The sequence below is a fragment of the Notolepis coatsorum genome (assembly GCF_963971535.1).
Source record: "Notolepis coatsorum genome assembly, chromosome: 19".
In the NCBI taxonomy this organism is placed as follows: domain Eukaryota; kingdom Metazoa; phylum Chordata; class Actinopteri; order Aulopiformes; family Paralepididae; genus Notolepis; species Notolepis coatsorum.
This window is the reverse complement of record NC_140183.1, coordinates 16,899,991-16,925,508: the sequence shown is the minus strand read 5'-3', so window position 1 is coordinate 16,925,508 and position 25,518 is coordinate 16,899,991. Positions and strand designations below refer to the sequence as shown.

Below are 25,518 nucleotides of genomic sequence, written 5' to 3'. Positions count from 1 at the left end.
ATAACAGACTGGCCGCTGGTAGTGCAAGCGTAGGACGCCAGCACTCGACAGGGGCTTCTGATGGCAGGTGGTCATGAGAAGTAAAAGAAAATATATTTAAAAATTGAACGATAGCGTCTGTGTAAACGCCACGCCCACTCAGGAGGAAAGGAGCAGTTCCATTCCATTGGCGCTGCTTTGAATGCGTCATCCTTCCTTTTTATAGTATCTTCGATCAGGATAAGAACCGGCATAAGCTTGCTCAAAGACACTATGATGAGTATCCCGAATGATGTCCCAACATTAACGTCCATGTGCGCACACACACTCCTGTTCTCTCCTGGACACTCTGGATTCACTTATTTGCCAGACACAAAGCTTGAGTGCAACTGGATCATCTGCGTGTGCTGGAAAATGGCATCCGGACTGGAAGTCGGGCTGGAGGTCAGGCTGGAGCAGCTCGCCGTCACTCCCCCGACAACCGGGAGGTATGCGTGGTGGAGGATGGGCAGCTGTAAGGACAGTCTTCGCCGCACGCTGCAAGGCAAAACACCCACGTGTGTCTCGTTAACATAGTGTGACTCCAAAATGGGATTATTAGGGATGCTCGATATTGGCTTTTTTACCGATACCGATATAGTCCAACTCTTCATTTCCGATACCGATATCAACCGATACCGATATATGCAGGGTTTCCCCCCCCCAAAAAACGGAATAATTTCAGGTAATTAACATTACATATCATATACCATGACACATCCGATCACTGGCTGGGGCTAGCCATGGTGTGGTATGGTATGGTTGGGTTTGTGTCTCCATTAGGTATGTTCAGCCTGGCTGGGGATAGCCATGGTCTAGCATGGTATGGTTGGGTTTGTGTCTCCATTAGGTATGTGCAGCCTGGCTGGGGATAGCCATGGTCTAGCATGGTATGGTTGGGTTGGGTTTAGGTCTCCATTAGCTATGTTCAGCCTGGCTGGGGCTAGCCATGGTCTAGCATGGTATGGTTAGGTTTGTGTCTGTGTCATCTATATGAATTGAAAATGGGGGACCCTGATGGAAACAAGACAAACGTCTTTCTCAGGTCTGCATCCCCTTAACAATTGTATGTATTGAGCCGTACTGTATTGTACCCATTCTGCAATCTGTTAAATAAAGTTTTCATTCATTCATTCATTCTCCATTGTGTTTCTTGTAAACTCTCCGGTTGCTAGGCAAACTTTCTAAATGTACACCACCAACTGTGGTACAGAAGCTAAAACCTGTTGATACATCAGTCTCAGGCAGGTTTGTCCAGGTCCTAAAGACAATGGAGACGCTCACTGTGTGCCAGACAGGCCACAGCACGGCTAAACCCTGGCCAGTGGAGATGAGGCATTATATACAAGTCAAGACAGTAGTTGTGATGCCTTGGTATAATTACAGTAAACAAATGAGACCGTTGCTAAAACAATTAGTAACCTAATTATCATAATAATATCATATTTCCCATAAACCCTGTTGTTCTTGCCTCCTCCCCTGTTTCCACAGTTTTCATTGTGTTACAATTTGTCTTATTTTGCCTCACCTTCTATTTTTACATTTATCACACAATAGAAACCAAGTAAATGTCAATATCGCTGCTGGCGGGACAAAACCTCATAACTCCAAAAACCCAACTTTTCAGCAGATGAAAAAAACGAAGACAGATTTGAGGGCGAATAGAGTTAGGAGGTTTAGACAGATGATCGGTTTAATGCTTTCCCATTGTTTAAACTTTGTAAAACCCACACACACATATGGAGGATGATCTACGGAGTTGATTTATATTTTTTTTTTAAATTGAAAAATGGAGTTATGAGGTTTTGTCCCGCCAGCAGCGATATGTAATATCATGCGTCTGTGTGGCTCAATGAGCAAAGGACCATACCAAACTGATGTTAAAGGACCATACCAGTCTTTTCGACGTGTTGGTTCCAAGTCATTATTGCCTTGATACAAGTAATTACAAGCTCAATTAAATTATATGGTATAGCAGTCCCTATAAGACAAGGTATTGCTATTCTGTCATGTACATCATTTCATTGAGCTGTAATTAACGCAAAATAAGGATTCAATGTCAGTGGTGGCCATATCCAAAACGAATTTACTCCCAATAACTGTCAAACTAAATGAATGTGTGCAAAACTGTTTAGAGTTTTTGGATGTGTGTGTGTACTGTATGTGCAAAATAAAGTGGCCCTTTAATACCACCACAACATAAAGGACCATACCAGTCTTTTTGGCGTGTGGGTTCCAAGTCATTCTTGCCTTGATACAAAAATGTGTTAATGTGTAAATGAAGTGTTAATGTGTAAATGAAGTGTTAATGTGTAAATTAAGTGTTAATGTGTTTGGGCCTCACTGCTCGGGGGAGTTGACGTCCTGCGTCCTGATGGGTTTCATCCCAGACGCAGCTCTGTCTTCGGGGCAGATCTGGGCTTCATGGACCAGCCTTCTGAGCAGCCATCTTTCTTCACCTGCTGTGAGGGAAACCACTGACTTTTGTTTACAAGCCTCAAACTATTTAGCAAAGAAAGTTAAAGGAACACATACAGTACGCCTTACCGTCTTCTCCAGAGTCAGACAAGAAGATAGATAGATATCAATTTCCGGGAGCATGTCTATGTTCCCCGGGTCCTATGATCCCCGGTAGCGATAAAAAAGGGTTCTATGTTCCCCCGGGTCCCATGTTCCCCCACTCCCGTTGCGGCTCCCGAAAAAGCGACAGAGTTGTGTGAGGGCCGACCATGTCAGCTTGCTTCATTTCTCTGTCATTACGGTAGTGTTCTCAAACGTACACGTTGCGACTAAAAAAAGGTTCTATGTTCCCCGCTACTCCCGAAAAAGCGAGTAAATACATGTTATGAAGTATAGTTAATTTACTATGTGTACATCCTCTGGCCTGTTTGTAGAACTTCCCTGTGTTGTTGACAAAGCTAAACCCTATTGATATGAAGTCTAATGGGAACATGAGAGGATGCCGTCATTTGCTGCTATGTTCATGGCCCTGAGAGCGTTGCTTTATTTCGGGAGTGGGGAACATAGGACCCTTTCTTAAAAAAAAAAACAGGGAACATAGAACCCGGGGAACATAGGACCCGGGGAACATAGGGATGACCCCCAATTTCCTATCTGTGTGTTCAGTGGAGGGTTATCCGGCTGCAAGCTAGCCTAGCTTAGCACAAATTAATGGAAGTGGATACAGACCACTAGCCTAGCTTAAAACCCTGGGAGAGGTGTTTTTGGTCAACAGCTAACTGGCCACTTCCATTCAATTGTGCTAAGCTAGGCTAGCTTGCAGCTGGATAACCTTCTACTGAACACACAGAGAGAAAAATGATGTGATGTGGTCTGGTGTGATGTGGTGTGATGGGAGGGTGATGTGTGATGTGGTGTGATGTTGTGTGATGTGATGTTGTGTGATGTTGTGTGTGATGTGTGTGGTGTGGTGGGAGGTTGTCTGGTGTGATGTGTGATGTGGTGTGATGTTGTGTGCTGTGATGTGGTGTGATGTTGTGTGATGTGGTGTGTGATATGTGTGGTGTGGTGGGAGGTTGTCTGGTGTGATGTGTGATGTGAAGTTGTGTGATGTGATGTGGTGTGGTGTGTTTACCTTTATCATTGTTTAGGAACGTACTAAGGTGACGGTCCATTGTATCAGCAGAAGTTGACGCAGACATCTCATACAGTTGCATGGCTACAGACTCTAATTCCACATCAAGCTGCACAGAGAAAAATAAACGGCATTATTACAACTGTCATAGATTGTGAGTACGGACACCGCAATGGACGAGCCTCAGATCACCACGCGGTAGGTGAGCCAGACTGAACGATGCGGCTTTGGAAGAGTGTCTGCCCAGATATCAAAACACTCCAAAGCCACATGTGGGGCGAGGTAGGGCCCAAGAACTGCCCTGTCAACACTGAGGTATGAATATAACTCAGCGTGGAAAACAGATGTGTTCTGGAAATACTGAACTGTATCACTTGTTTTTAACCTCTTTAGCCGCAGATGACATCACGTCATAAATCAATCTCTCCAGACTGTATGACATTAAATTAAGTAGCGTTTTTTTTTTTTTAAATGTATCCAATAGTAAAGACCCTAACCATGTCACAACAGCAGGCATAGTGTATATTTTCAGCAATATGCTTGTTTACCAATAGGTTAAAGTGTTATTAGTGAGATTTTAGTTTATGGAACGTCTTAATAATTTAGCGAATATCTGCCATTTTGAATTAGCAGTGCGTCGCCAATTGTAGTCATATGCGAGGGCATCAATGAGCGTTGAAATTTAGAAAAACTACCTTTCCGAGCTGATTCCAGCTTCCTGCAAGCAAATTACTTCTGTATGCATTTTTGGTATTTCTCGGGATTTGTCACAGCTGACCTGTGTTATCCTTCTCCTGAGGTGGTGCTTCTCGCTGTGCAGCAGTTCCTCTCCACACTGCTGCTGCTGGGGGCAGGGGTCCCCTAACTCCCCCTGAGCCTCCTCCTCTGCACCACACTGGAACTCACAGGTCCGCTCCACCGCGTTGCCCTGATCGGCCCTGATGTACAGGAGCTAAAAAGAAACAAAGGAAAAATAAACGTTTGACTCTGTAACTCTGTTAAAGTTGGCGGAGTCGGAGCGGCTGGGTAGCGTAGAGGTCTAAGCACTTGCAGAGACTCAGGGTTCGAATCCAGCTGTCAGCGGTACCTCCGGCTTGGTCAGCCGTGGGGAGCTGGTGTGTTGGCAGGTGAGTGAGTGAGTGAGTGAGTGAGTGAGTGAGTGAGTGAGTGAGTGACATGGCCAGACATAGAGATGCTGTTTCATATTATGTATACAAAAAGGGACACGCGGTGTCGTCAATGCAAAGCTGCGGATTCTCTAAAGCGCCATGCATGTGAGCCGCCACTAGGGGCACTAGTGGTTAACCGTGTGTGTGTGTGTGTGTGTGTGTGTGTGTGACTGCATGAGTGACTGAGTGAGTTAGTGCATTTAAAAAAAAAATTAAAACGGGTGAAGAGCAGCATGGTCACCTTCGGTCCAAACAGCAGCAGCAGGATGGAGGTGTTGCAGAAGAGGACGGCCAGCGCTGTGAGACAGAACTGACCGCTAGGCTGCCGGTCGGTCAGGAGAGAGCCTGCCGCTCCCAGGCTGCAGGAGATGGTCACGGCGCACATGCTCAGACCGAGGCGCCTGCTGCTGCCGGAGAGTCCGGCCCGCGCCTGCCTTACGTTCCAGGCAAGGAAGCACCCCAGTCCCTGAGGAGAGGAACACACGGTGCAGGTCGACCGTTTCCATTTGTTAACCCTTTCACTACCAAATGGTTAACCCTTTCACTGCGACAATACAGAAGGTTAACCCTTTTCACTGCCACACGACAAAAAAAACGTTCACTACCACACTACAGAAGGTTAACCTTTCACTACCACACTACAGAAGGTTAACCTTTCACAACCACACTACAGAAGGTTAACCTTTCACTACCACACTACAGAAGGTTAACCTTTCACTACCACACTACAGAAGGTTAACCTTTCACTACCACACTACAGACGGTTAACAGGACAACGTGAATATTAAACAAAACTAGACTAAATTTTTTTTAGGAACGGGACAAAGTGAACATTTAACAAACCCTGACTAAAAACTAGTTTTAGGAACAGGACAAAGTGAATATTAAACAAAACTGGACTAAAAACTAGTTTTAGGAACAGGACAAAGTGAATATTAAACAAAACTGGACTAAAAACTAGTTTTACGAACAGGACAAAGTGAATATTAAACAAAACTGGACTAAAAACTAGTTTTAGGAACAGGACAAAGTGAATATTAAACAAAACTGGACTAAAAACTTGTTTTACGAACAGGACAAAGTGAATATTAAACAAAACTGGACTAAAAACTAGTTTTAGGAACAGGACAAAGTGAATATTTTAAACAAAACTGGACTAAAAACTAGTTTTAGGAACAGGACAAAGTGAATATTAAACAAAACTGGACTAAAAACTAGTTTTAGGAACAGGACAAAGTGAATATTTTAAACAAAACTGGACTAAAAACTAGTTTTAGGAACAGGACAAAGTGAATATTTTAACCCTTTTGCCTCCTTAGCAACTATTTCCTGTATTTAGCCTTTGTGTGTGTGTGTGTGTGTGTGTGTGTGTGTGTGTGTGTGTGTGTGTGTGTGTGTGTGTGTGTGTGTGTGTGTGTGTGTGTGTGTGTGTACAACGGTGGCTGTGTTGATGATTATGTCATGAAATTGGGTCCGTTTGCTTATTTTCCATATATTTACAGAATTTGAGAAGATTATATTTTGAAAAACCGACCCCAGTGGTTTATTTCATGCCATTTAGGGGTTAGGTGTTAAGCACCTCATATACTGGTATCCCTAACCCTAACCATATCCCTAACCCCTAACCCTAACCCCAACCCTAACCCTAACCCCAACCCTAACCCCAACACAAACGGGAATATAAGGGGTTACAATTCTGGACAGCACTTATCCCCCCCCCCCCTCAATGCTTTCTTTTTAATTATATTTAAGTTTTCAGGAGCCGTATCAATGGTCTCATCCGAAGGACGGCCGGGCCTCAGGAAAGGTCAAGGCCCCTTGTCACAGGCCAACTCTGTGTATGTCATAAATGTATAGATGTAGCAGTACTGTCTATCTGTATGTCATGTAGGCTATGCCATATATGTCCTGATTAATTGAAAATGGGGGACCCTGATGTAAACAAGACGAAAGTCTTTCTCTGGTCTGCATCCCCTTAACAATTGTGTGTATTGAGCTGTACTGTATTGTACCCATTCTGCAATCTGTTAATAAAGTTTTCAATCAATCAATCAATCAATCAATCAACTGCACTTGGAGGCACAGACTTTGTATTTAATTTCTAGAGGAGTGGGCTGATTTGGTTCAGTCTGCTTATACAACAGCTCCCCCTAGTGGCGATTCTAGATAACAGCTTGTCTGAGTTGTTGGGATGGGCCATCTTAGAGAGGGGGCTATTGATATTATGTACATCTTTTGATCTTACAGCACTTATATTGGTTTCTCCCCTCTCTTAATGATTTAATTTTAGTTGAATTCAAGTTTCCAGGAGCCTTATCATTAGCTTTATACATACAGCATCTCCTTTATTTTATGCTAGGAAACAATTAGGGACCAAATTGCACTCTTGTTTAATATAACATCTCCTCCTTACTCTAGGTTATACACATTTTCCTTTCTAATCCTTTTCTGTTTGTTTTCTTCACAAGTTATCTCCCCCCTTTACCTAGGAGTGGACAGAAATATTAGGAGAAGGTCAAATATCCCTGTGCCCGTGCCCACCCCAACACTTACTCAGTGTTGGGTAACAGTCCCCTAACCCTAACACAAACGGGGATATACGGGGTTACAATTCGGAAATCTTTGGAATCTTTGATAGATATGTTGAGTTAGGTTCATAGTGGTATTCATAAAAAAAGAATTGGAACAAAATATTACAAATTAAGTTTTTTATGACCTTGAACGTGATGCAATCTTTTCATGCACTGATGTGCCAACTCTGTCAGTTACCTAACAAGGCAGAAGGGTTAACCGTCGAGTCACCTTTGTCGCAGTTCTGGTCAAATACGTTAGGGTTTTCTTCACGTGTGTTTGTGGTTAGCGTTGGCTAGATTTTATGTATATGCCAAAAAAGTTGCTCAGTATCACATCTTGGACTCACATTACAATAATCCATGTTTGTTTTTTAAAAACAATCACTATTAAGCGTGTGAACAACAAGTGTCACACCTTTCACCCTAGTCGCAGAACTGGACAGGTTAGAGTTAGGGGGTTAGGGTTAGGGTTAGGGTAACCCTAGGGTAACCCTAACCCCCTAACCCCAACCCTAATTTAAGAAATGGTTAAAATCCTGAAAATGAATAGATATTCGATATGTATGGTGAGGACTGAAGTTAATAATGATATTCATGAAAGAAAATTGGAACAATACATGAAAAAGATATGTTGGACTGAGATCGCAGTTTTGGTCACTAGGGAGACAGGTAGTGGTTTTTTTTTAAGGTTGACTCGAGGGTTAAACAAAACTGGACTAAAAACTAGATTTAGGAACAGGACGAAGTGAATATTAAACAAATAAGAACGTGTATCTCTACCCACCAAAAGAGGTCCTTTGTATCCATACACAATGGTGAGCCACAGATCCATGTTGGTGCTGTCGCAGCGCTCTGAGAAGGTTTGGACAGTAATGTCCTCATCATTTGGATCAGCCTGAAAACCATAGAATCCGTGGTACAAATATTGTAGTGGGAAATCCAAGTGCTTCACATCTGCAACATTGTTGTATAAAATGTATAAAAATGAAAATGTGTCTTTATATTTATTTCATTCATGAACATAATTATGTGAATTAATACCCCGATGTGAGGTGACTGAAGCAGTAAAAAAGAAATATCAAGAATGTATCAAATGGGGCGGTCAGGTGGCGTAACGGAGATTGCGTTCGTCACCAAACCCCGGAGCGGCTGGATTCGCCTGTTCGAATCCAGCTCACAGCTCCGGGGTTGTCACCAGCTTGGCTGGCCGTTCACACTAATACAATTGGCAGTATTAGAGGGTGGGAGAAGCTGGTGGGGTGGGTCCGGGTCGTTGTAAACAGCGACTCCTACAGTTCGGTCGGGGCGCCTGCTAAGCGCGGATAGGACCTGAGTGGGATAGTGTGATCCTTCCACACGCTACGCCCTCTCAGTGAGAGTCCGCGCTGCCAGGTGAAAAGAAGCGGTTGATTGGCTGGACGTGTGTCGGAGGAAGCACGTGGTAGCCTCCACTCTCCCAGACCGACTGTGGGGGGTAAGTGCGCAGCGACCAGGAAGGGGATTGGGAATTGGCATAACGACTAACATTGGGATGGGAGAAAATCGGAGGAAAATGGAGGGGGAAAAAGATCAATAAAAAAAAAAATGTATCAAATGAAATAAAACGTAATCAAATTGAATTCATGATGCATTATATCTTTGCCTAAATGAAGAGAATCAAATAAAATAATTGCTGAACATTGTTGTATTATTGCAGCCTCATTCATCTTTGCTTGGTTGTTAGTTTGTTTTTTGGCCAGACCTGGAGAATGCGATCTATACGAGGCAACGTCTGCTATCGACCGACTGACTGACTGACTTCACGTTGTTGAAATGTCTTGACTCTCCAGTGTTGAAATGTGCCTCTGAAACTAGTCTCACTGGCATGTATCTGTCACTGGCATGTAACCATCACTGGCATGTATCTGTCACTGGCATGTAACCATCACTGGCATGTATCTCTCACTGGCATGTATCCGTCACTGGCATGTTTCCATCACTGGCATGTATCCGTCACTGGCATGTATCTGTCACTGGCATGTATCTGTCACTGGCATGTATCTGTCACTGGCATGTTTCTGACACTGGCATGTATCTCTCACTGGCATGTATCTGACACTGGCATGTATCCATCACTGACATGTATCTCTCACTGGCATGTATCTCTCACTGGCATGTATCAGTCACTGGCATGTATCTGACACGGGCATGTATCCGTCACTGGCATGTATCAGTCACTGGCATGTATCTGACTCTGGCATGTATCTGAGACTGGCATGTATCTGGCACTGGCATGTATCTGACACTGGCATGTATCCGTCACTGTCATGTATCTCTCACTGGCATGTATCTGTCACTGGCATGTATCTCTCACTGGCATGTATCTCTCACTGGCATGTATCTGACACTGGCATGTATCCATCACTGGCATGTATCTGACACTGGCATGTATCTGTCACTGGCATGTATCTGTCACTGGCATGTATCTGACACTGGCATGTATCTGACACTGGCATGTATCTGTCACTGGCATGTATCTGACACTGGCATGTATCTGACACTGGCATGTATCTGTTACTGGCATGTATCTGTCACTGGCATGTATCCATCACTGGCATGTATCCGTCACTGGCATGTATCTGACACTGGCATGTATCTGACACTGGCATGTATCTGTCACTGGCATGTATCTCTCACTGGCATGTATCTGTCACTGGCATGTATCTGTCACTGGCATGTATCTGACACTGGCATGTATCTGTTACTGGCATGTATCTGTCACTGGCATGTATCCATCACTGGCATGTATCCATCACTGGCATGTATCTGACACTGGCATGTACAGTATCTGTCACTGGCATGTATCTCTCACTGGCATGTATCCATCACTGGCATGTATCTGTCACTGGCATGTATCCATCACTGGCATGTATCTGACACTGGCATGTATCTGTCACTGGCATGTATCTCTCACTGGCATGTATCAGTCACTGGCATGTATCTGTCACTGGCATGTATCTGACACTGGCATGTATCTGTTACTGGCATGTATCTGTCACTGGCATGTATCCATCACTGGCATGTATCCATCACTGGCATGTATCTGACACTGGCATGTACAGTATCTGTCACTGGCATGTATCTCTCACTGGCATGTATCTGTCACTGGCATGTATCTGTCACTGGCATGTATCCATCACTGGCATGTATCCGTCACTGGCATGTATCTGTCACTGGCATGTATCCGTCACTGGCATGTATCTCTCACTGGCATGTATCTCTCACTGGCATGTATATCTCACTGGCATGTATCCATCACTGGCATGTATCTCTCACTGACATGTATCTCTCACTGGCATGTATCTGTCACTGGCATGTATCTGACACTGGCATGTATCTGACACTGGCATGTATCTGTCACTGGCACGTATCTGACACTGGCATGTATCTCTCACTGGCATGTATATCTCACTGGCATGTATCTGTCACTGGCATGTACAGTATCGGTCACTGGCATGTATCTCTCACTGGCATGTATCTGTCACTGGCATGTATCTCTCACTGGCATGTATCTGACACTGGCATCTATCTGTCACTGGCATGTATCTCTCACTGGCATGTATCTCTCACTGGCATGTATCTCTCACTGGCATGTATCAGACACTGGCATGTATCTCTCACTGGCATGTATCTCTCACTGGCATGTATCTCTCACTGGCATGCATCTGGGTCCAACTTAACTAGCTCTGCCTAGTCTTGTGTTTTTTAACAGATAAATGATGTCTCCTAACTTTTCACCCTCCTCAGCCTTTTCATTGCTACCTCCAGACTGTGACCGGACACCGCCCGTCTGAGTGGGTCGAAGACTTGTCGGAAGGATAACACAGCCACGTCCAGGACTAGCATGCCAGCCACTACCGCGTTTGGTTTATGAGCCCAGCTTTTCTTCTGTGAGAGATGAAGCCAAATAGAAAGCATAGCAGTTAGAATACTATTCTACGCAGTCAGAATACTATCCTGCTATTGTCAGGAGAAAAAGGTGCATGGTGGTGGTGTTTGTTTCCCTGGGAACACAATTTGGCAGGCCGGAAAAATCTGATTGGTTCTTAATAAATCACGTTGAGTGCCAACGACGAGAAATCTCGTTGTTCGCCGCCATGCGTTGAGTGCCAACGACGAGAAATCTCGTTATTTAATCGTTATTGCTTTTATTAGCGATATCCATTCATTTTTCATCAATCCAGCCTCACGTTATCATTGGGACTGGCTCTGACCTCGAAAAGGGAAAATACCGCCCCCTATTGTCTCCCGGATGGTAATGCACCCATTGGATTGGACTCAATGGAAATGCATGAAAAAAACAGATTCCACATTTTACTTCTCAGGCATGTAACCCGAGACGATTGCATTCATTGGGGACCCTCAGATCAGCGTGGAATATGTGTTTCGAGGTTGGATCGTTGGATCAATAAACGCGATCGATATTTGGAATGGCGATCAGGAATTGGAATAATCTTTTTGCAGAACATCTGATGTGAGGTAAGGAATCTATTTTACCAGTCTTGTTTTTTTTTTTACATATTCCACAACATGGCCCCTATGTGTGTATATGACGTTAGCGCTGACCAGGTCATAGATAATCGATTTCTAGCTTCTCTAGCGTGCATAAGTACACATATACTATCGATAATCTAGCGTTTATTTGAAAACGATTCATAAATCAGCCGGAAAATGACAACGTGTTGTGTGTATTCCAGTAAATGGCTATTTCCACGGAATCTATTTTTTTTCTAGAAATTTCCAAAAACGTCAGTTTTTCAAAACGGTATAAAACGGAAATGTACCGATGAAAAAACAATCCGTTTCATACATGTTGACTGCAAGCAAGTCCTTGATAAGCGACGGGCGTATTAGACACATAGCCATAATATAGAAATAGCTCTGCGAAAATCATGAAATATCGGAAAATCAGTCCCAAAAGGCTGGCATTCAAGCGATAAATCGTGCGCCCCCTGCTGGCACTCAATGTGTTAACATTCAGGCCTGAGAGATTTTCAGCTCATGGGAGAGTGCAGGGGGGTAAAATGAACAAATGTTGATGAGAGCCTTGATGTAAGTGGTTGTAGCTACGGCCAGTGTTGTAGTCGAGTTCCTACATCTCGAGTCAGTCCCCAGTGTTCGAGTCCGAGTCCGAGTCCGAGTCACCAAAGAATAGTCCAAGTCGAGTCCCCATTACCCGAGGCCGAGTCCAAGTCATCAAGGTTGAGTCCACTCCACTCTGGCAGTCAAAGAGCTGACATAAAAATAAACAAAATACATTATTAAACATGAATGACACAGTGGTCACCGTTTCAATGGGAGTTTATTTACTTTGTGACACAATAGCCAAACAAATGCACTAGCCATCAATATCTTATGCCAAATGAGTAGGGCCTATTACAAAAACATATATAAAATAAATAACTGTATTTATCAATTAATAAGTCAGAGTCCTCGTCTGAGTCCTGAAAATCTGTCCTGGACTCGGACTGGAGTCAGAGTCCTGGACTCGAGTGCTACAACACTGGCTACGGCTGTGGGGGCGCTGGAGACATGGAGACATGATCCGATATACAATATACCTACTCCCCAACCGGCGCATGCATAGATTGCCCAGGGAGTGTGTCTGGACAATCCTGGGCAATCTGCGCATGCAGAGTTTTGGGAGTAGGTGCGGAAAAGTGACTATAGCTCGGCCGAGAAAGTGCAGATCGACTTGGGATTGGTCTCTCCGTGTCTCTGAGACTCAGGCGTATAAAAAAGTATTTGGATCATGACACCACCAGCACCCGCACAGCCATAGCTACAAACAACCACTTACGTCAAGGCTCTCATCAACAGTCAGGGATGTAGCTCCAGATTCTGGGCCCCATGAAAGAATGTATTAGTAGGCCCCCAGTGAATGCGAGCGTGCGTAAGCAGAATTTTTTTTGGGTCATTTTTTTTATTGATGAAAACGCATAATATGGTTTTTACCTATACATTCGGATCAGCAGTTCAGCACCTGCACTGTTGGTGGGTGAGCCTAGTAAAGGATGTCGCATTGCGTTCATCTTCAATGAATGGACCAATGCAATAGTCTACCAAAGCCCCCCCTCTCTCTCTATATATCTCACACACACACACACACACACACACACACACACACACACACACACACACACACACACACACACTTCAGAAACAAACATAGTATCAATGAGAGCATCAATAATACACCTGAGTGATGTCTAGTAAAAAAAAAAAAAAAAAATGTAGGGGGCCCCCCCCAGTGCTGGGCCCTTGGAATCATCCTAAGCTACCCCCCCTCAGCTACGCCCCTGTCAACAGTCATTCATTTGAACCCCCCCCTCTCCCATGAGTTCCATGTAACGCGGAAGTGCAGTGGTCTATGCTGTAATGTTTGATTACAGGGCCTGGGACAGTCAGTCCATTACAGAGACATTTCTTTCTCAGAGCATCTGATTTATTGGTACTAGCTGATGGGATAAAAAGAGAATTTCACCAAATATTACTAAAATGCACGAAATTTGCCTCCCCACCTTTAAGACAGGCTACCTTTTTGTTCGTCCCATTGTTGGTGTAGATTGAAAACACTGTCCAGGTTTTGGCAAACAGTGCCGCAAAGCCGATGGTGTGCCCTACTGAAAGAACCCACAGACGAACCTTCAAGAAAATGCAGGGAAAATGTTAGACAACTTGGGATCCTGGTTTGCCATGTTTTTCTTTTTAAACTCTTACTTAAAGGAACACTCCAACATTATGAGAAATGTGCTTACCGTCTTCTCCAGAGTCAGACAAGAAGATAGATACCAATTTTGGATACAGACCACTAGCGTAGCTTAAAACCCCAGGAGAGGTGTTTTTGGCCAACAGCTAGGCGAGCTGGTCCGTATCTACTGCCATTAATTTGTGCTAAGCTAGGCTAGCTTGCAGCCGGATAGCTTTCTTCAAGCTAACAAGTTAGCAGGAGGGGGTACATATCTGGTGGCTAAGGGTAAGTGGTATTGTTTGTCTAGCAGTGCAGAATTTGAGTTCCTCACTTTGAGTGCATAGTAGTATAGACCTAGTAAATAGTAGGTAGTAGTATAGTCATAGTAGTAGCATAGTGCATAGTAGATAATAGTATAGACATATTATTAGCATAGTATGTAGTAGTATAGGCATAGTACTGTAGCATAGCAATTAGTAGATAATCGTATAGACATAGTAGGGAGTAGTATAGGCATAATAGCATAGCACATAGTAGATAGTATAGACATATTATTAGCATAGTAGGTAGTAGTATAAGCATAGTAGCATAGTACACAGTAGATAGTAGTATAGACATAGTAGCATAGTACATAATAGTAAAAGACAAGACCCCTTTTTTTAGGGGTAGGAGGAGGTCAGCAGAGTTTGGGGAGTTACTTGAATTGTGTTTGGGGAGTCCAATGTAGGGCTTAGTGCACCACAATAGCATTTGTCTAATAGTACACAAAATTATAAAGGTTTCAACAATAAAACACAATCCAAGTATTGACGAAATAAGTCACCGAGCAGAGAACTTCAAACACTTGGTCAGACACCAAGGCTCCATCCAGGCCAAAGAGGAATATGGAAGAGCAGGTTAGCAGCATGCTGAGAATAAGGAGGTGGTCCATGGACTGGCCAGATGCCTTCAGCAGCCTTGGGGAAGCGAGAAACAGCGTCTGTTATCACATCATTCTTAGGCCAAGGAAATCCAAAGATTATTTCCGCCAATTTATTTTGTCAGGTGAATTGATGTTGGATAATCCCTGTGACCACAGCATGAATATACTTCGTTCACTTTCACTTTCACTTTCACTTTCTTTACTGTGAGACAGACTAGGGACGACAGTGGCTCAGGAGGTAGAGCGGTCGTCTAGTAATCAGAAGTCAAGTCAAGAGTCAAGAGTTTTATTTGTCACGGCATACAAGTATACAATGAAATGCGGGGGGTCTTGCCCGCAGCGATTGTGCATAATACAATAGTAATATATAATAAGAATCCAATAGAACAACATTGTGCAATAAAACAAGTAAACAAAGTAGGGCATATCGGTATATGTACATGAGTTATTTACAGAGCATGGTAGGACATGCTAGGTCCTGTGGTAGTGCAATACACTGTTAGCTACGGATGAGGCACTGGGTATTTATGTACACTGCTATACAATGCTATATTATATATACACTATATAAGACTATACAATCTCAAGCTATACTATACTATTCTTAAAGTGACCTTTCCTTTTGTAAAGTGACCATAAGTGTGAGCGTGTGCAGCATGAGTGTGTGTGCTCATGTTAAAGTGGCTGCTAGTGTGTGAGCGTGTACAGTGTGTGTGTTGTGTGTGTGCTCATGTGTGCTTGTGATAGATTTAATTCATTGATGTCTAGTAATATTCGATGTCAATATCTTATATATATCTATGCACCTATTGTCTCCCCCATGATGCAAGCTATAGCCTGGGCGTCTCTCAGTCTGACCTGCTGACCTCTGGCTGAAGGCTCCTTCCACACACACAGGGCCCCCTGTACATCTCACGCACACGCACACACACTCACGTATACATATGCGCACACCTCTCCCCCACCCAGCTGTCCACCCATGAGTTATGGAGATGTTGTTCGAGAATAGGGGTCTTCTCCATCTGGAACCTATTAGCCCCCCTTCTGAACAAGCACACACACAGCCCAGCAAGCACACACCACACACACACATACTACACACACAGAAACATATACACACATACACCCCTCCCCTCTTCCTCTGTATAAATGACATATACTGTGATGTATTCTGCCCTTCTTCTACTGGTGCGAGAGGATGTGCCCGCGCGGGGTGACTGTTCTTCTTCTCTGTGAATAAAAGCTCAGTTTGAAATACTCCGTGTTCCGCTTCGTCTTTCGGTCGACTGGTCCACACCCATATCAATTAAGAATTCACGAGGGATAGGAAATCCCTAACACTTGTGTGTGGAGAGTTCAGTGTTCAAGGCTCTGATGGCCTGGGGGAAGAAGCTGAGCCGAAGTCTCTCTGTCCTAGTTGCTGGTGTTCGCAGGCGTCTGCCTGACCTGAGCAGAATGAACAGGCTGTTGTTGGGGTGCTGAGGGTCTTTCATTATTCTGCAGGCTCTGGATTTGCACCTCTTGTTGTATAGGACCTGCAGGGGTGGTTGATTTGATTTGATTTGATATTTTTTATTTTCGTGTCTTACATACAGATGTATGCCCAGCCCATATGGGCTTACAAGACACATAACAATAAGTATATAATAATATACTTTACCAATTACTTAACAAATGACATAGACCAAGATGGCCATAAAAAAAGAAATACAAGAAAATACAATAAAACGTAATATAACACAAGCTGTACTCAATGTAAATAAACAGAAAAACAAGGTGAATTCAAATACAATTATATAGGATACAGTGTGTTTTGTCTCAGGTGCCATGCCTTCTCCAAAAATCCTGCAAGACCGAAGATGTCCTCCACAAAAAAACAACTCAACATACAGCTCTCAGACTGCCAAAACAAATCTGGGTTTACAATTTGAATTTGTTCAAATAAAGCCCTCCTCAAAGTGGTGTACAAAGGGCAATAAAAAACAAAATTATATTCATCCTCCACCACTCCCAGATCACACAGAACACACAACCGCTCCTCCTCAGGTTTACCCTGGAATCTACCCACTTCCACAGCCAATGGCAGGGTGCCAGACCTCAACTGGGCACACAGAGACCTCCGTCTTCTCTTTAAGTTTAACATTACATAAGGTTCAGTAAAATACTCATTTTTAATTGCAATATATTTTCTAAGTTTAGGTTTTTTCAAAATCTCCACCTTCCACTTATCCTGATGGATTGTTGATAATTTTGTTTTAATTATGTGAACCTTACACTGCAAATTGTTCATAAAAATCATACTCAAGTCAGTAGAAGAAAAAATCATAGACATCTCTCTTGACCAGGGATGACCGTGTGCTCTGTCCCAATTAAAAATCTTTTTAGTCACCCTGCCATTTGGCAGCTGGACCAGGCGGTTCCATAACCTCACCATTTCACCTTTTTGCTTGACTAAGCAAGAATCCCACCCCATGTCCCCTTCTATAGCCCCTTTTGGTGTGTATTTATGGACTCCTAAAAAGTATCTTATGGCCCGGTTCTGGATCGCATTACATTCCGGTGCATCATCAAAACCCCATACTCCAGCAGCATAAAACAAAACAGAACCCACCATTGAATCAAATAATTGTGTAAATGTTGAAAACCCAAGGTCAGTGCACACTTTCATTTTACTCAACACGCCCCCTAGCGCCCTTCCTGCTGACTCAGACATTATTTTCCTTCCTTCTATGAAGCACATGTACTCATTAAAGGTGAAACCAAGATATTTATAAGAATGTGTGTAAATCAGGGGCGTGTACCACAGTGCAATACCTGTGGTACGCTCGGCTGAGCGCACCACTCTCTGTAGGGCCTTCTTGTCCTGTGCCGTGCTGTTTCCATACCAGGCAGTGATGTTTCCAGTCAAGATGCTCTCTACAGCTCCGGAGTAGAAGGACTCCCAGTTCAATTCCCACTCCTCCTGGGCATCGTGTCGAAGTGTCCTTGAGCAAGACACTTAACCAGTGGTGGCTAGTGAAAGATATTCTAGGTGGGGCGGTGCCATATTCAATCAGTTTCAGTAACTACAGTATATAACCAGACCTGCAAACTGATAAGAGGTGAAAAAGGTGACATGTTTGTAAACCAAAACCCTGTAGGGGTTTGTGGGCATTGTCTCCCAGAAGAAAATCGTTGTGATTTTAACATGTAAACGAAGCACTCAGAGAAGAAAATAAAGGGAAAAGACAACCCGTATCCGGGTCTGACAGCACTACAATTACATTTTCAAATCATAATATCATAAAGCAGAGGCTGAGGCTCCCTTTTTTTTGCTGCCGGTAGAACATTGCGTATGAATTGGAAGAGCCAGCACTGAATGTATCTTGTGATTATAAAAAATCTTGTACGACAACAAGTCCACAACTATTAGCGTTAGTTATTTCCTGGTTGGCGTGATTCCGGACGTAATGTCAAACGAATGCCACGCGCTCAGCCTAGTGTGACTTAAGTATAACGAAAGCACGTAAGGGCTTGCCCTAAAACAACCCATAGAAATGCATTGGAGGTCGTGTTTTTTTAGGGGAAAAAATGCCAACACACGAATGAACGAGAGGACTGAGGGGCGATCGGCAGCCAGAGAGAAATCGCCCATGGAGTTTCAGACAGTGATTCTGAGATTCATTCCAGAACTAAATTAGATGCTGCGGCTGATTGGACTATGATATTCAGAGGCAGGATTTTTAAAACTATTATTATATTTATCATACATCATCATTATTTTTGTAAAAAACTATGTAAATTATTTCTTTATAAAAACTCCCTGTGGCAGGGAGAGCGACGCACAAATTGCCATAATCAGTCAGCCGCCCCTGCACTTAACCCCTAACTGCTCCTGATGAGCAGGTTGGCACCTTGCATGGTCGGTGTGTAAATGTGTGATTGAATGGGTGAATGTGAGGAACAATATTGTAAAGCGCTTTGGATAAAATAACTATATAATGCACCATTATTTACCATTTACAGACTGCAAAATACTGCATTCCTCAGTGGACACAAACCAAATGTTCTTTTCATTGACTACTATATACAGTATAGGCAGTCCAGTCCAGCATATTCCAGTCCAAGCCAGTGTGTGGACGTTTTTAGATTAAATTAAGCACCTCATACACCAGTGATGTTACCGACTCACTCACTGACGGCTAGAGTTACAAGAAGAGGATCACGGCCCCGACCTTCTCACAGAAGTTATCCAGCGCTAGGAGACAACGCTACTTCTTACAAGAAGAGGATCACGGCCCCGACCTTCTCACAGAAGTTATCCAGCGCTAGGAGACAACGCTACTTCTTACAAGAAGAGGATCACAGCAGCCCCGACCTTCTCACAGAAGTTATCCAGCGCTAGGAGACAACACTACTTCTTACAAGAAGAGGATCACGGCCCCGACCTTCTCACAGAAGTTATCCAGCGCTAGGAGACAACACTACTTCTTACAAGAAGAGGATCACGGCCCCGACCTTCTCACAGAAGTTATCCAGCGCTAGGAGACAACGCTACTTCTTACAAGAAGAGGATCACGGCCCCGACCTTCTCACAGAAGTTATCCAGCGCTAGGAGACAACGCTACTTCTTACAAGAAGAGGATCACGGCCCTGACCTTCACAGAAGTTATCCAGCGCTAGGAGACAACGCTACTTCTTACAAGAAGAGGATCACAGCCCCGACCTTCTCACAGAAGTTATCCAGCGCTAGGAGACAACGCTACTTCTTACAAGAAGAGGATCACGGCCCCGACCTTCTCACAGAAGTTATCCAGCGCTAGGAGACAACGCTACGTCTTACAAGAAGAGGATCACAGCAGCCCCGACCTTCTCACAGAAGTTATCCAGCGCTAGGAGACAACGCTACTTCTTACAAGAAGAGGATCACAGCAGCCCCGACCTTCTCAGAAGTTATCCAGCGCTATAGGAGACAGCGCTACGTCTTACAAGGCAATTTGTCTCCCAGTGGTAACGGAGACACCATTTTCAAATGTTTCTGTGACGATTCTCTCTTCTCATAATTCTAAACCGATGGTTAGCCTTTCAGCTCCTAGTGGCGGTTCACAGGCATTGTGTAAAACCAGTTCAATCGGACACATCTTCAGTTCAATCCGTGCTCATTACAAAGCCAGATCAAGAGATGCAACACCAGCACTGCAGCACAGATGGATCAGTAAACCCACCCTCCAGTCAGAACACCAGTAGCCCGGGGAGAGGAGTCTTTTGATCGTTGGTTTGATACCCAGGCCAGCAAGAATAATTTGGGCCAATCTGTAAAACCCTTGACCATTGCATTTCCCTGTAGCAACTAGCAAGACACTTAAGTTGTTCCTACTGAAAACTTTGAGAAATGTAATTACCGTACTATGGTTCTTCGTCCGTCTACTCTACATTACCAACGAGGTCTCATCAGAAAATGTAAATAAATGCAAATATTCACAGCATTCTCTATTGGAGTCATTCCCATTACGGACTCTGTCAGTGGGTGCCGGCATGGGTGGACATGGAAAGGGCATCTTGTTCTAGAATATCTTTGCAATCCTTAGTTTGCTCTTCGCTCCCAGTCACAACCGCCCAGTACACCAACAACCTCTTAGTACAACACTCCCTCCGGATCTGGTCCCAGTTCAGAAAACACTTTGGTCTCCACGCCATGTCACCGTCCTCACCTGTCCACAAAAACTTCCTTTTCCCTCCCTCTATGGTGGATGAAGCCTTCAGCAACTGGTATAAGAATGGCATTCTGAGCATTTATGATTTGTACCAAGACAGTTCATTTATGTCTTTCACACAATTATCCCTAAAGTTTAACTTACCAAAAACAAATTTTTTCAGATATCTACAGATACGTGATTTTGTTAAGAACAAATTTGCTCAGTTCCCCCATATACCTCCAAAAACTGTGATTGACCGCATCTTGGAGGTGAAGGTTGCAATCAAAGGCTCAATATCTAAACTATATAACATCATATCCCTATCCATACCCTCCTCAGTATTGGCTATAAGACAAAACTGGGAGTCCGATCTAAATCATCAATTTACAGACAAAGAATGGGAAAATGCTCTTGCCCGAATACACTCTTCTTCAATATGCGCCCGCCATTCACTGATACAGTTCAAGCTCCTCCACCGTCTATATTGGTCAAAGACTTGCGAAGATAAACCCTGGCATGGATCCCACATGCGACCGGTGCCACCAAGCCCCTGGCTCACTTATTCATATGTTTTGGCATTGTCCAGCACTGGCCCCTTTCTGGACTTCCATTTTTAAATCTTATTCAGACATATTTTTTATGAATGTTGACCCATGCCCTCTTATTGCATTATTTGGTCTGACACCGGAGAACGCTGCAATATCTATTGGGCAATCCAATGCCATGGCCTTTGCCTCACTCATTGCCAGACGCCTCATCCTAATCAACTGGAAGGCAGCCACTCCCCCTTCACACTTACACTGGATGAGGGATGTTATGTCTCTTATACATATAGAGAAAATCTGATTTACAACACAAGGCCACACAGATACCTTCCACAAAACATGGCAGCCCTTCCTATCTCGTTTCAAAACCCATATGACTCCTTCCAAACTTGGGACCCCATGACCCCCCCTCCTTCCCCCATCTACCTTCCTGACACTGCTAGCCCACGTATGGCTGGGGAGATGGCATTGTGGTGGTCTGCTGAGGGTGTTAAATTTACTTTCCATTTTATTTGTTTTACCATCTGGAAATTACGCTACTAAAATGGAGAGTATTACTTATATTATATATTATTATTACTGTCTTTCCTTTTTTTATTTTTATTTTTTTATAATTGTAACCTTTTTTTTATATTTTATTTTTTTATTATTTTTTAAACAGACATATAAACAAACATGACAACACACGATAAGATATACAAGCATTAATTAACAGTGCATATCCAATGAAATTACCATTTAGTCAAATGTCTTATACAGGATATACCCCTATTACTGTCTTTCCTATTTATATTTATATTTATTTATATTATATTTATATATATAACCTAGAGAGCTAGTTTCAGAGTGTGGTGCTGAGTACCAAGTATCTCATCTCATGGCCCACCAAGTATCTCATGATGCAGCAGTTAAGGTGTTGATACCATTCAGCACCACATACAGTATCTGTGTGAAGCTGGCTTTTCATCCATGACAGCTCTGAAAACAAAATATAGGGCCAATTTGAAAGGTCACGATATAAATTTCAATAAATTTAAACATGGCCCATTTCATGACTATTTTGTTGGGGCGAGGGGGTGGGGGGGCCCAAAATATTTTGGTCCGCCAAAGGGGGGCCTGACAGAAAAGGTTTGAGAAGCACTGGGTTAGGGGATAGGAATGGGGAAGGAAATGGAAGTTGTATAATTTGGATAACTGAAATGTATAAATCTGCACAAATTCTTCCAATAAAAAAAGATAAACCTAAAAAGAAAATGTAAATAAAGTACTAATCGACCACAGGAAAAAGGTACATAATGCACATTATGTTATAGCCATATGTAGTATATTTACGTAATACGTATTGTATCTGCAAAAGTCCAAAACAAACGCTGCAACCAGGAATCGTCATTGCCGTTTTGGGCGAGTGCTCTCACCACTATCTAACTAGGATTACAGTTAGAGTTACAGTAAGGTTAGTTTTAACTAGGGATGCTCGATATTGGCTTTTTTACCGATACCGATATACCGATATTGTCCAACTCTTAATTTCCGATACCGATATCAACCGATATCACATTTGAATGCCGATATCGGCCGATAATATCGGTAGGCCGATAATATCGGACATAATTTCTATAGAAATGTAAAAAAAACAAAACAAAATAAAAAATTGAAAACCGATACCGATATTTTCCGATATCACATTTTAATGCCGATATCGGCCGATAATATCGGTAGGCCCTATAATATCGGACATCCCTAGTTTTAACATAAAGTTAGGGTTCCAGCAGGGGAACATTTTCAATACAATACGTACATAATATTACTTACGGCTATAACATAACGCACATTATGTGCCCTTTTCCCTGTGGTCGATTAGTACTTTATTTACATATTTTAAGTGAGATCGGGGCTGACGGTACATACCGGTGTTGGCGGTGCTTGATGGTGAAGCAGAGGACCATGAGGACGCTGATGAGGACTACCGTGGAGGCTAAGGACAAGATGCTGTAGAGGACAACACTGATGTGCTGCTGCTGCTGACGTACAGACGTCTGCTCTCGGGCTGGACTCCCACCTACATGAAGAGTCAGTGTATTCATTAGGTTCATGTATGTAGAACTCTGTAGGTTGTACCATGGTGTGTCTGTTACTGTATGTAGAACTCTGTAGGTTGTACCATGGTGTGTCTGTTACTGTCGAACTCTGTAGGTTGTACCATGGTGTGTCTGTTACTGTCGAACTCTGTAGGTTGTACCATGGTGTGTCTGTTATGTAGAACTCTGTAGGTTGTACCATGGTGTGTCTGTTACTGTATGTAGAACTCTGTAGGTTGTACCATGGTGTGTCTGTTACTGTAAGTAGAACTCTGTAGGTTGTACCATGATGTGTCTGTTACTGTATGTAGAACTCTGTAGGTTGTACCATGGTGTGTCTGTTACTGTCGAACTCTGTAGGTTGTACCATGGTGTGTCTGTTACTGTATGTAGAACTCTGTAGGTTGTACCATGGTGTGTCTGTTACTGTATGTAGAACTCTGTAGGTTGTACCATGGTGTGTCTGTTACTGTATGTAGAACTCTGTAGGTTGTACCATGGTGTGTCTGTCATGTAGAACTCTGTAGGTTGTACCATGGTGTGTCTGTCATGTAGAACTCTGTAGGTTGTACCATGGTGTGTCTGTCATGTAGAACTCTGTAGGTTGTACCATGGTGTGTCTGTTACCGAATATACATTTGGGAAAGCACAGATAATGAGACACATTCGGGAATAAAATGTTTTGTATGTTTGAACTTCAATATGAACAGGCTGACTCTAGAGCTATGTGGCAGGGCCTCAGAACGATGACAGATTACAAAGGCACCTCCCTCAAACTGAACAGTGACATCTCCTTAGCAAATGATCTCAATACCTTCTATGCGAGGTTTGAGGCTGGGAATAACAGCACCAGCCTGCAAACCACTGCAATAGAGGGGGGGGGGGGCGCTGCTGATGGAGATTCAGTGTTCAGGATAACAGAACATGAGGTGAGGAGGACCTTTAAGAAAGTGAATATCAGGAAGGCAGCAGGACCGGACGGCATCCCCGGCCGCGTCCTAAAAGTCTGTGCCGACCAACTGGCCCCGGTATTCACTGACATATTTAACCTGTCCTTGGAACAGGCTGTCATCCCCACCTGTCTGAAGAAGTCCACTATTATCCCTGTACCCAAGAAATCCAAGCCTGCTTGCCTCAACGACTACTGCCCTGTAGCTCTCACCTCCATAGCCATGAAGTGCTTTGAGAAGCTAGTGAAGGGCTACATCTGCTCCTCCCTCCTCATCAACCTGGACCCCCTGCAATTTGCATACCGCCACAACAGGTCCATGGAGGACGCCAGCCCATGTGCTGCACACAGCAGCATCACACCTGGACAAGAGGCAGGGGAACTATGTGAGAATGCTATTCATCGACTACAGCTCAGCATTCAATACCATAGTCCCCTCCAAACTCATAGCCAAGCTCAGGGACCTGGGCTTGAACTATGACCTCTGCCAGTGGGTCTTGGACTTCCTGACGGGCAGACCCCAGGTGGTGAGAGCAGGCAACTGCACCTCCTCATCCATCACTCTCAACATAGGGGCCCCCCAGGGCTGTATCCTGAGTCCCCTCCTCTACTCCCTGTACACACATGACTGCGTGGCACAGCGGAACAACAACACAATCATCAAATTAGCTGACGACACAGTAGTGGTGGGCTTGATCTCTGCAAACGACGAGAGGGCCTACCTGGAGGAGGTTAAGGTTCTAGCGGGATGGTGTCAAGAGAACTGCCTCTCCCTGAACGTCAGCAAAACAAAGGAGATGATTGTGGACTTTAGGAGGTCAGGGGTCAGGGACTAAGTACCTCGGAGTCCACATATCCGAGGACTTGACATAGACCACACGCATTGACAGTGTTATCAAGAAGGCACGACAACGCCTCTACTTCCTTAGGCGCTTAAGGAAGTTCAACGTGAGTCAGAAGATCCTCAAGAACTTCTACTCATGCACAATAGAGAGCATCCTGACTGGCAAAATCACCTCCTGGTTTGGGAATAGCACTGCACAAGACCGCAGCAGACTACAGAGAGTGGCCCGTTCAGCCGAACGCACAATTGGAGGGGGGCTTCCCACTCACCAAGACATTTACAACAAGCGGTGCATGGGCAAGGCTAAGAGAATAATCAAAGACTCCAGCCACCCAAACAACTGCCTCTTTGAACTGCTGCGGTCAGGCAAGCGATACCGGAGTCTCATGGCAAGCACAGAGAGACTCAGAAGGAGCTTCT

The 25,518-nt window shown here is 43.8% G+C and overlaps 1 protein-coding gene across 1 annotated transcript in view; it reads right to left on the bottom strand.

The window, feature by feature from the left end:
- Positions 1 to 338: 338 nt before the first annotated feature.
- LOC311246395 (gamma-aminobutyric acid type B receptor subunit 2-like) overlaps positions 339 to 25,518 on the bottom strand; it is a gene marked incomplete at both ends in the record, with an annotated part of 43,512 nt that continues 18,332 nt past the window's right edge. Inside the window, 10 exons of the mRNA XM_084336553.1 lie at positions 339 to 516; positions 2,363 to 2,477; positions 3,614 to 3,722; positions 4,392 to 4,565; positions 5,024 to 5,248; positions 8,140 to 8,250; positions 11,157 to 11,282; positions 13,932 to 14,039; positions 14,909 to 15,041; positions 23,136 to 23,286. Coding sequence (XP_084192679.1) covers positions 339 to 516; positions 2,363 to 2,477; positions 3,614 to 3,722; positions 4,392 to 4,565; positions 5,024 to 5,248; positions 8,140 to 8,250; positions 11,157 to 11,282; positions 13,932 to 14,039; positions 14,909 to 15,041; positions 23,136 to 23,286 — 1,430 coding nt within the window. The remainder of the gene's footprint in view (positions 517 to 2,362; positions 2,478 to 3,613; positions 3,723 to 4,391; positions 4,566 to 5,023; positions 5,249 to 8,139; positions 8,251 to 11,156; positions 11,283 to 13,931; positions 14,040 to 14,908; positions 15,042 to 23,135; positions 23,287 to 25,518) is intronic.